Below are 16,126 nucleotides of genomic sequence, written 5' to 3' on the forward strand. Positions count from 1 at the left end.
AGTCTTTGCTCATTACATATTTTCCTTCCCCTTATGAAGTCATCAATTATCACATGATAGTTTCCAACATAATTTTGACTCAGCTCCTTACTAACACTTTCAATTTTTGAAACAAATACAGTGAGCTATCTCAACTACCTTCTTAAGCAGACTCGTACAATGCTTTACAAATAATGTTAAGTATTACTAACAAATAATAATATAGTATAATCAAAGAATATAGAAAATTATCAGGAATGAGTCAAGAACTTCTCACCCCCAGGCAATGCTAGCGTTTTAGAAAATAGCCATCTAGACATACAACACACAAAGTGCCTACGAACGCTGTCTTGCAACTTGCATCCTCACTCGACTCTGCGTGTGGAAACCTTGGAAAACAGACGAACGTGACTGTGCACTTCCACAGCCCCGACACGCTCGGGGGTGGGGGCGCATGAAACATAATTTCATCCCGTGACAAACATTTAGCTCCTTTTCCGTTTCCGTCTGAAAACCTCCTTCTAATGGCCGCCATCGAGCAGGCATGCCTGTGTTTTTCTGAGCATGCATCCCTTCCAGTTACAAGGTGAATGCTACACATCTTACATTTTGATTCCTGGTGAACGTGGAACTGTCAACTGTCCTCTCAGCCACCCTCCAACTTCTCCACCCCCTTCACAAGCATCTTGAAGGTGCAATAAATAAAAATGTGTATGCGAAGTAATTTATTTTAACATTCCATTCCAACCTCTACTAAGTGGAATTTTTTTTTGCATTCAGTGGCCTCTTGTAGTTCTTTTGTAAATTGTGTAATTAATCCTTTGCCCATTGTGTATTGAGTTATTTCTTTTTATTTTTATTAATATATAAGAGCTCTTTATATATGAGCAAATGTAACCCTCTTTTATATCTATGGCAAATATTATCTCAAAATATCTCTTGTGTATACATAATGATCTTCTGGTCTTCTTTTCCCTGTTTTAAAAAACCCACCAGAACAGATATGTGTAAATACACACTCAAGCAGACAAGCACGTCATGAACTCTCATCTGATCAACACTTGGTGTAATAGCAAATATGGCGCCAACCTGGCCCCATCTCCCAGCTGGTCTTTCCAATATGACTGTCATTATTATTATCATTGTTGTTCTTTTGTTGAAGAACTTAAAAGCCAAGCTCATTTTACCCACAAATGCATCAGCACATACTTCTAATTAATAAGGACATTTTGGCACAAAAGCACATGCAGTTTTCTCAACTCTTCCACCTGTCATACGAACAAAATTCTACCGACCCTGTAAAACCCTTTTGTATGACATTTATCCATTTGAAGGATGCGCCCTACCAGATTATTGTCTTTAGCCTGTTTTGCCTATTAAACCAGAGACAATTCCATTGACTTTGCATAGTTTCTTGAATAAATATCTCTAATTCTTATCAGATTCTGTTTTCCTACAAAGGACTCTTGCTTCTCTCAGGTGTTTTCTGCCCTTTCATCACGCCCTCGCCATTCAGCACTGGATGGTGCTAAGCCTTTGAAGCTCGGGGCAGCTGTCATTCTCATTTCCACCACCTGCCCTCCTTCGCTGCTCAGTGTTTCCAATTCCATGAGTACACGCCCAGGTCTCAAGGTCTTCCTGTGAATTTTCCATGTTGTAGGCATTTGCATAGGCATTTGGGGAAGTCATGGGTTTTCCCCAAAGCATTTCCCACTTACCACACTGCCTAACTCACAGCCGTGTGCAGGACTTCCCCAGATCGATACACTGACTTTAGAGCCATGTTAAATCATCTTCCGTAAACCTCCCTTGCTTCACACAGCAGCCAGCCTTTCCCAAGAGCCCTGCTCTTCCCCAGGTGTCTCTTCTCTTACTCAGGTGGACTTTCCCAGGAAAACCCTGCCACCAGCCAAACAAAGACAACTCTGTGAGGGCACCAGGCAGACAGGCAGGTGGCTCTTCATCTTCAGCATGTGTCTGTTTTGTTTATGCTTCAGGTCAGCAAAACCTAGTTCCTCACGCTTACTCACCTGATCTTGAAGTCAGACCCTCCCGGTTTGGACAGAGGGGTTCAGTCACCACAGTTAGTAGGTGGTGAAGTTAGAGGTTGTGCTTGTACGTCTTTGAGGGTATAGGAAGCTTGGGCTGCTTCCGGCAGAGTCAACCCTCAGGGCTGGGGGTCTTCTGGGGTGATGTGCTCTTGAAAGACAGCGGGAGGTGGACTTAGAAGCTGCAGGGCTACACTCAGCTCCAGGCCAGCCTGCAGAAGCACATGGCCAGAGCTGCAGTCTAGTCGTGCAGGGTAAGCTTGGAGATACCATAGAGACCATCTTGTCAACCACTGTCATCTTGTGACAGAAGAAATCAGAGCTTGGGAAGGTCCATTGAACGTCTTGTCCAAGGTTGGAAACAGAAGCCTGAGTAAAGCCAGGTCCCCTGATTCTCACCAGAGACCATCCCCACCTACCCAACCCAACCCAACCACACCTTGCCATCTCTGGCTACTGGCTCTCTCCATCTACCCAACCTCAACCAAAGCCCAGAAGGCCATTGGTGTCTCCCTGAAACATCTCGTGTTATGACACAGCTTAAAGCCACATTGGTAGGGTTGGCCACCATCATCAGACTAATTCCAAGGGACCCCAAATAGAACTTGGTCAATCTGGGGTCTCACAGATTCAAGTCTAGAATCCCTCATCGTGGACCTCAAGAAGATGGGATCAGATACGGCCCCATTGGGTCAACTAGTGTCTACTGAAGCAAAAGAGAACAGTGTGCATGTGATTGACATGAAAAATACACCTCAAAAGAGAAGACATTATTGACCCCAGTGTCTTCAGGAGGCCCCAGTCCCAAGCTGGGTCCCACCCTACACTTCAGCTACCTCCATCCTTAAAGTACTTGGCCTTTTGTCTTTGCAATGGCAACAGATTGGGTCTTTCAGAGACGAAATAAACAGTCAGGCGCTCTCCAGGTTGTGTGCAGCTGTGTCTCGCCTTTGACAACCCCGAGCCCGCCGATCTGACAGCCTGCTGTCACTAATCCATATGCATAGAAGGTGTGTGTTACCCCCATGCGTACTGGAGTCTCACTTAGCCCACGACATCTGTCTTTGAACTGTCATGAAATGCTGGAATAATTATTTTTCTTTTGTGGTGTCAATTCCTCTTTCTGTCATTATTAACCTTGTTAAATACCCTCTTCCCTCCCCGTATGAAAGGCAGGAACTGAGTGCTAAGTTTCAAACGCACCCTTAACACATGCAGACGGGGAGAGAAACCTCATCCAGCTCCCCGCTCCATCAGACACCTCCCTTCACCCCCCAACGGGGAGTAGACCCTTTTCTACACTTAACGAATTCGAGCAATTTAGCAACTCAGTTAAAGTCTATGTAAAGTGCTTCAACAGCAAGGGGAATGAGACACTGGCCCTCTGTCTCAGAATTGGTTAATGGAAGACGTGAAGTCTCAAATCGCGCATCACGGCGGGTTCGCACTGAGCTCCTAATGCACTGCTGGGAAAACCTTGAGAAGTTTTCCATCACGGAGGGGGGCGGGGGGCTGACAGGTGCTGCTGGCGCTGACAGTTGCACTGTGGGAGGCTCCTAAATTTATGATACCTTGGAAACGATTCCCGAGCAAACCTGTCCTGGAAGAAGCCAGGGAGCGCGGTGGGGTGGTCTTCCGCGTGCGTCTTCCATGGTTCCTCCAAGGCCACAAGGCTGAGTCTTGGCGGCTCCCTGTGAACAAGTCTCTGTCTGACCCAACCAGGGGGTCAGAGTAAGGAGTGGGTCCTGTGGCCTGTCGATAACCATCAGCTTGCCAAGCCTTAGCTAAACAAACAAACAAACAAGTAAAAGGACATATTCGAAGAGTAGAGTAGACTCCCAGTGGCTGAGTGGCACCGTTGCCCATGGTGGCAGGGTCTCCATGGAAACCCTCGCAGCTGAGTGAACAGACACTGAATACCAGCAGTTAGAAGGCCAGATGGCAAACAAAACTTGAGGGTCATCAAGAAGCAGCTTGCTTTCTTTCTGTTCCACTTGCTCACATTTCCCTCAGTTTCCTCATCCAAAAAAAAAAAAAACCCATAGTGTGATCCAACTTCCTGGGGAGGAGGAGACCAATCAGTGCTTTTTGCTGATGAGCTCAACTGCCCCACAAACATCAGTCCCGAAGGCCTGAGCTCCGCTGCACCCCTCCGCCAGGTGCCTGGAGCTCCACCGAGGTCCATGGCAGCTGGCTCAGGAATGTCCAAGAAAGGCGTGCTGGGGAGCCAGGCCAGCAGGTCTTGGGCTGCTGGCCGGCGCCCTGCTGAGTGGCTGGCTATCGACTGCCGAGTCCCGACTGGCGCTGAGAGCTCTGCTGGGCCCAGAGTCCAGCTCCCAGGGCATCCATCACTGCCTGCGTGCTCGCTGTCTCACCGGCTTAATGGCCTTGGCCTCCCCACAGCCAAATGCTGTCCGGGGAAGTGCACGCGGGGCTCTTCTCGGGCTGGAGGAGTGCAGGGCACTGACTGTCGCTTCACAGGTAATGACCCAATCCTGAGGGGTCATTAAACCCGCAGCCAGGTTTGGTGACCTACACATAACACTGATGAGGTACCCTCCAAACACACCCACACTCTACAGCTCCGCTCACCAAGCCCACCCCTCAGTTCTGCCCCCAGGTTAGCACCTTGGCCTGTGGTCTTTTGATGGCTGTGGGGCAGGGCCCGGCTGTAGCCAAAGTACATGCAAACCCCCCACATCCACTCCCTCCGAAGGGTGGGAAATACGTCCTGCATACCCTCCTTTGCTCTCGGCTATGCATCACAATGGCATTATCCCTTCCCCCAAAAAAGCAGGGCCATTCCATGCAGTGCCCTGGAAACATGGCGTCCAGCAGAAAATGTTGATGAGACATAATCATAGAAAATAAAGGGACATTATAATGAGAAGACAACCCTTCAGTTTAATTGCAGAACACTGTTGAAGTTAAAGGAAATTGTGTATTTGAGCTCTGAAGTGGAAATAAAGTTGCTATTTCCTGAGATGCATAGCATAGAAAATTAGTTCTTTTTCTTCCTTAGAAAAAGATATCTGCAAGGACGAAGAATATTATGAGTAAATATTAAAAGAATGCATAGTTACTGGCCTGTGAGCAGTTACGGAATACGTTATATCTTTAAATAGTCTCTAACTCACCAATTCAGAGAAGAACTGACTCCTGGCCTCACTAAATCATAAGCTGTTTCTCATCCTACAGAAATCGAGAGGGATCAGCTCATTTAGCATAATTGCCCCGAACAACCAGAGCAGGGTTAGCAGGTTCCTTATGATTCTGAAGTGCTGCATTTGTAAATCCTTCTCTGCTTTCCTTCTTGGAAAATAGTTTGAAAATGGGAATAATGACTGTGTAAAGGTAGGGTGAACTCAACTGCCAGCTTCTCTGTGTCCCCAAGAAGGAGGGAAATGCGGAACATTCTGGACTGAAGCCCTCCTTGCCGAGAGAGCAGTAACAGGGGAGGGGGGAACATAGCGACCCCCACGGTCTCACAGGTGCCGGGAGATGGAAGGATGGAGAAGAAGGGGGCTCCTTCCGACTCGAAGGCCAGGAATGCAGAGCCCTGGAAAACCTTGTGGTCCAGCTGCAGTGTTAGAAAGGTCAGACATGGACCAACACAGGAAAATGCCTGTGCTCTGGGCACCAAGGACAGAGCGCACACACACACACACACACAGACACACACACCCTGCATCTTCCCAGAGGCTAACAGAATAATGCCCATTACACAGCCAAGAGACAGTGAGCACTGTGGGGAAATGCTAAAGAAGCCGGGAGTGGAGAGGATGCTGGGGTAGGGGGAAGGCTTCTTGCCCTTTACAGAGGACGGGCAGAGACCGACTCGGAGCCCAGAGGACAGCTGAGCGGACTGGAAGCAGGTGGGGGGCAGGCAGGTGACAGTGCACTATGAGTTGTCTCGGGTGCTTGGAGAGCACCCTGGCTGGACACCCTGAGCAAGGGCACGGGCGGTGGGCAGGGTCCTGGGGGAGACAGGTGGGAAGGCAGCAATCCTCTGGGGACTTGGGCTGCTGCCGGCTGAGCTGGCCTGCTCTCCAGCGAAGAGGTGCCTGCTCCCTCCCAACTTTTTCTCAGGCTCCCCAGTACTTTGAATGGCAGCAGAAGTTTGGCAGGTGGCATGGCTCCACCTCCCGTTATTGGGACCGGAGGAGGTGGAGCCATGGGAGGAGGTCTGGGCGGACTGGACAGTAAGCACAGAGGGGCATAAAGACCACCCCCAGGGGCCTTGGTCTCAGAGACCCACCCCCACTTGCTTGGGCAGGAGACCGGGGAGGCCATGGTGAAGCAGGACAGAGGGAAAGCTCTGGGCTTCAGTTTGGGGGTGCAGCAAACAGGAGGTGCCAGCTAGACCTGCAGGGAGAGGCATTGGGGGGGCCGTGAGATACACAAGTCTTGACTTCAGACAGAGGTCTGAACCGCCTCGTCAGGACATAGGGAGGACATGGAAAGCTGTCCAGGGCCTTGTCGGGGCACACCCAGCATTTTGGGAAGGACACTGAGAAGGGGCAGCCAGGGCCACCGAGGGAAAAACCAGGCTGCGGAGGTCTCCGGAACATCTGCCTACTGACATCCTCTGATTTGAACGCATGTTTGTGGACGTTTTTGTAAACTTGAAAGCCCTAGAGAAATGTTCCTGTGACCACAGGGCCTTTGCACCCACCACCCGGAGGTGATTCTTCCCAGCTGTCCACAGGCACAGAAACAATCTGCATAGGACCCTTGCACGGTATGGGTTTGAACTGCAAGGGTTCCTTTTCACACTGATTTTTTTCATCTTCTAAACAAATGGCATAGATATTCGACAGTACTGTATATTGCTCTCTTCTTTACAATCTTCCAAATAACACTTTCTCCTCTCTGGCTTACTTTATTATACAAGTACAGCCTATGATACTTATGACATGAAACACATGGTCATTCACTGTGATGTCCTTGGTGATGCTCCTCATCAACTGCAGCCTGTTTGTGGTTAAGTTGTGGGGAGTCAAAGGTTTACATGCAAGTTTTCAACTGTGAGTGAGTCATTGCCTCTGACCCCTGCACAGTTCAAGGGTCAGCTGTATTTGCAACTAGGTCTAGGTTCGCCCCAGCTGCACACCTGTGAACACCTGGCAGGCACTCTGCCATCTTCCTCACCTGCCTGCTGCTGGGTGTTGCCTTCTAATAATCTCCGTGGGGAAGGAAGGAACCAACCCTGATCACCAGGTATTCCCAGCGAGGGTGGGCATCCACGCTCCCATGTAATCTTTCCACCGGCACCACGCAGCTGGACACGCAGCAAGATCCACTTCCCCTCCACCTGCAGTAGTAGGTGCAGAGGAGAATGTGAGGCTCGGAGGGGGGAAGTGACTCAGCTGAGTTCCTTCAGGGAGCCTGTGTGGGGCTGGGACAGATGCCCAGCCAGTCAGGACACTTCCCACTGCAGAGTCCCAGGGCTCAGTTGCGCCTCAGAGCCGCCCACTCCCTTCCAGCCTGGACCAGTGGGAGAGTTGTGACTACACAAAACTGCCTTGGCTGGTGGTCTCTGTGCTTCCCCCACAGTGAGCCCCTCCCCCACCCCGATCCTCCTGGGACCTGCCCATGTGAGGACCCTCCCTCCGTGGAGATCGGAGCGTGCTGCCAGGCACTGGCCACCAGCTGGAGAAAGACGTGTTTGGGAAGGGACCCCCGGGGGCAGGGCTTAGTTCTCTGCAGGAGATAGGGAATAGGCAGCGGACATCCCATTCACCTGGCAACTGAGTGTCTCCAACTATCCGACACCTAGTCACAGCAAGTGCCTGCCCGGGGTGCACCCAAGCCAACCCCCTGCGCCCACTCCTTCAGACAGACCGGGCCAGGGGATGGGGGGACATCACCGCTGTTATCATTGTGACTGCAGTGCCAGTGCCAATGTGTTGGCTCTCGCTTTCCAGCAGTGAGAACCCAGGTGCAGAGAATCTCGGGAACTGGCCACGTCACCAAACCTGAATCCTTGGTCTCCAGCACGGCGCTTGACCTTTGCCCCAGGCAGGCCACCCCTGAGCTAGTGTCCCTGCATGAAGTCAGGCCGCAGCGCTGGCCTGGTGGATTCCCCAGACACTGGCTGTGTCTGGAAATACCCCTCACAGAGCCGGCCCCCCAGCAGTGGCTACGAGAACATGCTGGTGGTCTTCGGTCAGCACTCTCCCTTGAGAAAGAGTTTTGGCCGCCACCCCGCCCCATGTGGAGAAGAAAACCATTTCCTTCTTTCCCTTCCCTCTGAGTGTTCCCAAAGCCCTCCCCCCACCCCCAGCGCCCCATCCCCGTGCTTCCTGCTCCGCACCCCACAGTCTGCGTGTCCGAACTCACCACGCCGAGACGCACACCTGTCACATCGAGATGCAATCGTTCCCACTTCAGCAGACTGCACGCCCCTCTAGGGGTAAGTCCCCGCCTCGGGGCAGCCTGTCTGCCACACACCCCTGCCCTGGTGGATGCTCCCTGACAAGATGAAGGGACGCGGGCCCGCAGGGGGTGTCACGCCTCCAGAAGTAGTGCTCCGACCTCGTCCCCACACAGTGTGCTCAGCTGGACAGGTGGGGACAGCTGGCCCCCGCTCTTCTGACTCTGGTCCTTTCATGTTGGATCAGTATCTGCCGGTCCTTCACTCGCCCCAAACCCGCTCAAGACCTTGGCATCAGCGACCTCCCCTTGCCAAGTCCCCGTTTCCAACTCTGTTTATCAGCCCCTTCCCCCACCATGGTACTGACAACACATCACTGCTCTGAGAATCTAAGTGTATTCCTCTCACACACACCAAAGGGAAGAAAGTGACGGAATTGTCAGAGAGGCGGAAGGGTTTGGTGGTCAGCTGCCACACATTCCTGATTCAACATCCAGAGGCAGAGCAGTGAGCGACGGGTGTTCCGCTGGTTCCCGAGCCAGAGCCAGGGAGGCTCCGGGAGGCGGGGAGGGTCTCCGTCAGGGTTCACGCCTGCCTCCTGTGTCCTGCTCCTTTATTTCCAGAGCAGGCGGGAGCTCATGGTCCGTGCTCAGAGCCAAACCCCCGGCGTGAACTCCCAGGAAAAGAGTTACCAACCCTGCCTGGGCTGGAAACTATTAGGTTTTGAAAGCAGAAGAAGCTGGGAACGGTGAAAACTGGGAAAAGAAACCAAAGAAGCAGAATACTTGTTGCGAAAGTTTTCTCCAAGTCCTGGGCTTTTTCCCAAGGGCCCTGTTCCTTTTCAGACGAAACTAATGAGCTCTGCATTAGTTTAACACTGGAGGAAGAAAATAGCATTTTCTTTTTACCAAAAACTCCCACATTTCTTGTTATTTAAAAATATATTTGCTGTTTCCCAACTCCTGGGGAAGAAAAGGGATGCTCATTTTCTTGCTGTTTTACAGATTTTTTAATTGGAAAAAATACAATGATAATGACAATAACTACTTACACACATCACCTCATTTACTTTCCCCAGTCCTGTCTTCACCACTGTGGAGCAGGGAGGCCCCACAGGCGGTGAACCAAAGCTCAGAGAAGTTAAGTCACCTGCCCAGACTCACACAGCGAGTAACAAATGAAACTAGCGACCATATCACACCCTATCTGCTTAACCCTCGTTTTCCACTACAAAACTCCCTTTTCCTGAGACGCCACTGCCCCGCCTGCCCCAGTCTCTACCAGAACAGAAGTGCCAGCAGCTCATCCAGAAAGCTCCGAGGTGATGATGTGACCAATCTTTATTCTTTTGGTCACATCATCTCAAAAGAAGTAAGATGGGAAGTTTAACAATTATTGCATCGATAAATTTAGCTACACTTCTTCAACTCTCTAATAGTGTGAGAGCAGCAACATATAATATATACATGTTCCTAAGGGAACAAAATTACTTTAGACGAATAATCTTTTTCAAGTAGTGCTTATGTTTCAATTTCTGTTTCCCCTGCAATGTGCCTTCACTGTTGTCTTTTACTGTGGGCCCTCTCTGGTCCCTTTGTGTCCACCCACAAACCCCAGGTTGCAACCTGAGTTCCTTCTGCTGCACCTGTTGCAGGTGGAGGCAGCAGGCTGCCCATCTCAGCAGGACACTGGCCACTGGCAGGTTGGTAACCAATAGTAGTTACTACTCACAGAGTCCTCCATGTGTGGCCTCCCTGACCCACGCACAGTGCTGTGAGGCAGCTCATACCAGTGCCACCACTTTGAAGATGGGACACTGAGGCTCAGAGAGGTGAAGGGTCTCGCTGAGGACCACACAGCCCAAGCTGGGCTCTCTTCTCATGCTTGTCTGCTTCAGGGGGGTTTGCCTTGGCCGGACCACCAGGCCTGAGTCCTGGATTCCCACTCCTGGCCTGGGGACACACACAGGTTTAAAGACACACCCCAGGTGGAAGGTGCTGCAACATCCAAGACCAGAGGAGCCCCAAACCCCTTAGGGCCTGCCTCATTTAATCCTGACAAGAACTCTTACGATGAGGTGGCATTTATTTATTTTACAGATAAGAGTAGTGAGGCTCAGCGTGTTCAATAACTTGCCCAAGGTCGTCCAGGAGCAGGGAGGCCCGGGAATGAGAGCCTTGGGCCTGTCTCTATCCCTGCCTTCTCTGGTCCCTGGGCAGGGTGCTGACTAGCTGCACCAGGCCCAGCAACACGTCTGTCAGGGGGAATAAGCAGTGGTGTTGGGCAAGTGGTCCAGGAACCATTGGGCCAGACACTGTTCACAGTTATGGAGGGTGGAAGAGACTTCTAGGTGGCCCCAGGCAAAGCTGGGGTGCCTGGGCCCTGCCACCAGCAGCCTGCTGGGCCAGGCGCAGCCTTCCCTGACCACAGGCGTTCTGCCACACTCAGCTGCCCAGAAGGGACCTTTTTGGCACAGTACCCTCGACTGCTGTTCTCTCCACCTGGAAGATCTGCAGGGCTGGCCTGCGCCCCTGGAGGTCCCTGGTGCCCTGCCTCACTCTCTGGCAGGAAGTCTGTCTGCCTTGCTACATCTACCCAGAGGACCAGGTCTCTCCTGGCTACAGGTGCTCTCCAGCTCCCTCTTGATAGCTCCATGTCCTGAAGGACATTCATCTCAGGATTATTCCTCTTCTGCTCCTGCCCAGGCGGCACTGGCTCCTCAGACTGATGGGCTCCTCGCAGTGTGAGGAGGTGCGTTGTCAGAGCGCATCCCTGCTCTGAGACCCGCCGCGCCCTGCGCGCGCGCTGCGGCTCGGCTCAGGGAGGGGAGTCTGCGGGGCACCGAGCCGCGCGGCGGGATCGCCTTCGCTGCCACCGCCTCCGCTACCGCCCTTTTCACACCTGCGTGTGCACACGGGCCAAGATGGAAGGCGCGATCCTAACTTCTGCCGCGAGCAGGTGGGAGGGAAGAGAGCCAAGAGGTATTCCATTGGTTGTCTGGGAAAATGAACTGCACCTTCCCTCGCTTGCGAAGGATCAACTTTTCCCTCCCCCTCGGGTGGGCACTCATAACTTAGGGTCGCAACCAGAACCTGGGAGCCAAGCGCCCTTATTCCCAGGGAAGTGGATCTGGGCGGGCGGGGACGCCCCAGACACTGGGGAAAGTGCTTCCTGGGGTCCCGAGTCCCGAGAGTACCCTGAGCTTGGCAAGCATGCGGGGCTCGAGACAAGCGGCGCTGGGGAAGAAGTGGCGAGGCCCGAAGGCGTGGGTTCCCTCCTCCCGAAGGCCCGCCAGCATCGGCCGAGCCGGGTTCCCAAGGGTTAAGCGCAGGTCCTGTCGCGCTGCGGCCGATCCCGCCGCCTGGTCCCGGGCTCAGAGCACCGGCCACCGCCAGCCGCGCGGGACGATGCGGCGCTGGAACGAGGAAGCGCCGCGGCGAGGGGCGGGCCGGGGCGCGCGGCGCGCGGGGGTGGCGGAGGCGCGCGGAGCGAGGCGGGCAAGAAGGGCGAGCGGGCTGCAGCCGGCGGCGGCGCTAGCAGGTACGGCCCGCGCCGCCGCCGCCCGGGGCCCTGTGCGGCTGTGGCCAGCCCCGCGCCGCGACAAAGTTTCTGCGCGCGGCCCGGGAGTTGCGGTCGGGACGGTGCCGCGCCCGCCCGCCCGCGACCCGGCGGCAGGGTGGGAGCAGTGCGCTGGGCTCTGTGCCGCGCTGCGAGTCCGGGTCCGTACCACACACCGCACCCGAAGCCATGTCCCGCTGCTCGTCCCGTCCCTTGTTCCGCTCCTCGTCCAGCTCCGCGTACCCCTTTGTGCCTCCCGCGAGGTCCGCTCCGGGCTCCCGAGCGGCGAGCCAGGAGAGCGCCGGGGAGTACGCACGGGGCGGATGGGGGCGGCTGCCGGGCAGGTCCGGCCTGGACCCCGGTGCGCGCAGCCCCGAAGTTTGTGGGGTGCAGGCCTTGGGCCGCAGGTGGCGAAGCGCTGTCCACAAGGGCGCCGCCCGTGGGCGGCGCTGTGAGCGCGGGGCAGCTGCTGGCCGGCAAGGCGAGAGCCAGGTTGGGCCCAGCAGGGGGTGGGGAGTGCGGCAGAGAAATGGGGAACAGTGCGAGTGAGCAACTCCAGGAAGTCGTTGTGAAAGAAAGCCGGGAAGAGCGAGGCGGCCGAGTTGGCCGGGCGCTCTAACAAGTGCCTTCGGGGCCCCGCGCCGGGCAGCGACTGCCTGACGGTCCCTGGGTCTCGGCGGAGCGCAGCCGAGCCGGAGGGACGCTCGGCCGCTCGGCCGCTCCGAGGCGGCTGACCCAGGAGAGCCCGGCGGGGCGGACGGCGCCCTGGCTCCGAGGTCGCTCTTCGAGCCCGAGGATCAGTCTTGGCCCCCAAAGTGCGACGCGCAGATCCACGTGAGTGTTTTCGGTTGCATTTCAGAAGGAAACCCGGGGGTAGCCGGTGGGTTTGAGAGACAGAGAGGGAGGGAGAGACTGCGCAGTGGGACCCCCAGCCCCTAGTCCTCCTCGCCTTTCTGGGCACAGCCAGAGCGCAGGTGCAGGGCCTGGCCCGCGGTGGGGCAGCTCTGAATCGCCGCTGTCGCCAGGAGGAATGCCTGGAGCCGGTCACGTCTGAATTGATATTTACTCACACAGCGAGATCAGGAGGCCAGCCTTGATGAAGTCACTCATAAAGGCCCTTTTTCTTATTTTGGGGTGAGGGAGTTTGCTTTTACTGCACAGTAAATCATACCAGACTCGGAACTGGCTTTCTGCAAAATAGGGTTCTCCCGGCTTGAAAAGTTCATGGTGCTTTGGCTGAGGGGATGTTGGCTGTCAGGTTAGAAAACATCAGGCGTCAGGTTACTTGGGACTAAATCTGAAGAATTCTAAAACCTCGTCAGGGACCCCGGTGTTTCTTAAGGAATTTCCCAAAGGTGTGATTTGTTCGATGTTGTCACTTGGAGGATCAGAGCATGGCCTGCAGAGGGGGACCCATGCTGGGGTCTCTTGGGGTCTGACAGGCACAGCTTTCCAGCACAAGCCCCATCCTCTCCAGGCGCAGCCGGCTCTCCCTGGACGGCTGGCCGCTCAGTCCCCCAGCTCGCTCCCCACGGGGTGTCTCGGCTTCGAGGTGCCTTGTTTTGGACTTGAAGAGAGAAAACTGCTGTTGAAGAAATATCTCCTTTCAAAGAGGAAAAAAGTGTGAAAGTTGAAAATATTTAATATTTTATATCCTGAGCATGATATTGAACGTAGGTGGAAATGGAAGTGGTTGTAAGGAGCCGGGAGGAGAGAGGGACCTGCCGGGAATGGTTGGAGCCTCTTGAATTTATGTCTTTGTTTCAAAACGTTTTGTGTGATGAGGTTAATGGGACTCATCTTTTACCTGGGATTTTGAAAGTGACAATTTAACTATTATTTATATTGAATGTGTCAGAATTGTTTCCGTGACACATCAGATTATTTGGTTTGTGGCTTAAAATTTAGACAGTGACAAACATCCATGACAGGATTACCTGCCTACCTTGTAGAATATGCAGAATGTGTTAGAAAATAACTTGTAGACACAAATAGAAATAATGATGTCACAGTTTAAAATCCTGTGCTATTCTGGTTTGATATAATGTATCTGATTTCAAAATCTCTCAAACATACAAGTTTATGCCCTTTTTACATGGTGGGGGGTGCTTCCTGGTCTAAAAGTTTACCAGTGCTGGTGCCTAAGATGCCTTATTGAGTTCAAGTGGTCGCGTTTTCTCCCATTTCTGTTTTCTGGGGACGCAGTGGGAGGCAGGAGTTTTAGCAACTCCACCGTGGTTCTGTGTGTGGTGAGGTTCATCTGCGTTTCAATGAAAGCACTGCACGCTGAAGAACTACACACCCTCCAGAACGCCGGAGCCCCTAGCAATCCCAGCCCCCGCTGGGGCTGAGCCCGCAGGGTCTGTAGGTAAGCGTGCATGGGGCACGTCTGGTTCTTTGTGAAGGTGCTCCCCACCCCCCACCCCCCCGCCGTCTCTGAGAAGGCAAACTGGAGCCATCCTTGCAGCCACTTCTCTGGTTGAAAAATCAAGATCACAGTGAGTTGCCCAGCCAGAGACCCAATGCCCACACCTGTGGGGCCTGCGCCTTGTCCTCACTTCACTGGAGACAGAGAATTTCAAAACAGTGGCTCTCTGGTCAGAGTTGTTTTGTTTTGCTTTTTTTTTCTCTCTTTCCTTTCCACACCCGACTTGGATTTGTGTATTTCATGTTTGGCTAGTGTAGTAGCCTGTTGTCAATCCAAACGAGAGACTTTTGAGATTCAAGAGAGCACTATGTATATGCCGTCTACCGAGTACCAGAACCCCCCCAACCCCCACGCACGTGTGTTGTGTGTGTCCTTTGAGGCTGTGCGTGCGTGAATGGGTGCAAGAAATAGACACACATGTGCAGCACACACACAGCATGCGGAGAGAGGCACCAGACCACCTGGCCTGAGCAATGCAGCCCTTTCTCTTCAGTTTTTGTTTGGTTGGTAGTTTTTTACCTGTTTTTAGGATAGGGTGGGTTTTTGCGTGTGTGGTGGTGAGTTTAGGCGTGAACGAGGTGAGCACCTTGGGTGTCTGCCTACGTGCACACCTTGGATGCGCTCACGCAGGCCGGTGTGGCCAGCCCAGGGTCTGTCGTGCTGGCACCGGTCAGTGGCCTCTTCGGTTCTCCTCTCCTGTAGTCTTGCAATGATGAGACAAGCATGGCTTTGCAGCCTCTTTCTAAGGCAGGGTCATGGCCGTGGGTGCAGCTCACAGAGCACAAGCCCTGTGCTGTTTCTCAGGCTGACGGGAATTCGGGGGGCTGTGACTCCTGCTTCCTGCCCCCCTGCCCTGGCCCTTAGCATCGTCCCCTGTCTGCTGTCCCTCCACTTCTGTTCCCAGAGCCCCCAGACATGTGTGCCGTGGTCCATTCTTTGGGAGGAAACACAAAATGTAAAAGCCACAAGTGAGCCATGCTTACAGGCCCAGAGCCACTGGTCCGGGTCCCACCTGGAGGCAGCACGTCCTGCTTTGCTGCAAACAGGTGCCCGGACCCATGGGATGCCGGCCTCCATGGGGCCGAGTCCCAGGTATCAGCTCTGTGCACACTTCCAAAGCTCAGGCGAGGAGGGAGATAGCGCCGGCGCTGGCTGGGGACTCTGGGCTGCCCACACCAGCGGTTTTTATCATGGTGTCAGCTCGCCGCGCCCACGGCTCCTTCCTGGGGACCGGTGGTGTGACTGCCGCTCCTTGCAGCTTAATAAATGACTTCCCGCCTGAGCTTAGTCTCCTGTAACGTGGGTTCACGTCCTTCACGTTCCCATGCTGTGCCTTTAATGGCTTACGTTTGACGTAGTTTTTAAATGTTTGATGATATCCTGACAAATATTTTTAAGATATTATGAATCTTTGAGAGTGAAGGGAAGCAGCAAGCAGAAGAAGCTCTACAGACATTTCTGAGTGGAGAGCTGGGCTGGCCCTCCCTGTGGGGGTGGAGTCCCTGCCCCTGCCCCTGCCCCTGCCCCTGTCCCCCAGCCCGAAGGGAGCAGCCGAGGCCTGGTCTGCCAGCACAGCCGAGGGCTTCAGCTGCCTCCTGCCCTTCTCACACTTGACCGTGACGAATGGCTGTGCCCTCAGTGAGCCGCCTGGTGGAAAGCTGTTAAACCCAGTGAAAACCCCGAGTCCCAGGTGTGGGGGCCACTTGTCTTCCCGCTAAAGGCCTGGCCCCATGTCCC

General features: G+C 53.8%; 1 protein-coding gene across 13 annotated transcripts in view; it reads left to right on the forward strand.

The window, feature by feature from the left end:
• Positions 1-10,994: 10,994 nt before the first annotated feature.
• The window catches only part of IKZF1 (IKAROS family zinc finger 1), an 80,104-nt gene continuing 74,972 nt past the window's right edge, over positions 10,995-16,126 (forward strand). For 3 of the 13 annotated variants that reach the window (XM_037155992.2, XM_037155997.2, XM_037156004.2), the window contains exon 1: positions 11,853-11,943. Coding sequence is in view for 1 of the 13 variants with exons in the window: in XM_037155998.2 (XP_037011893.2) it covers positions 11,327-11,384 (58 nt within the window). In the remaining 12 variants the exon portion in view is untranslated. Of the gene's footprint in view, positions 11,155-11,291; positions 11,385-11,846; positions 11,944-12,018; positions 12,796-16,126 lie in introns of those variants that run through there. The other 10 variants (XM_037156002.2, XM_037155998.2, XM_037155994.2 and 7 more) reach the window with 10 other exon arrangements.

The sequence above is a fragment of the Artibeus jamaicensis genome, unplaced genomic scaffold (assembly GCF_021234435.1).
Source record: "Artibeus jamaicensis isolate MK-2021 breed Jamaican fruit bat unplaced genomic scaffold, CSHL_Jam_final contig_1016, whole genome shotgun sequence".
Classification (NCBI taxonomy): domain Eukaryota; kingdom Metazoa; phylum Chordata; class Mammalia; order Chiroptera; family Phyllostomidae; genus Artibeus; species Artibeus jamaicensis.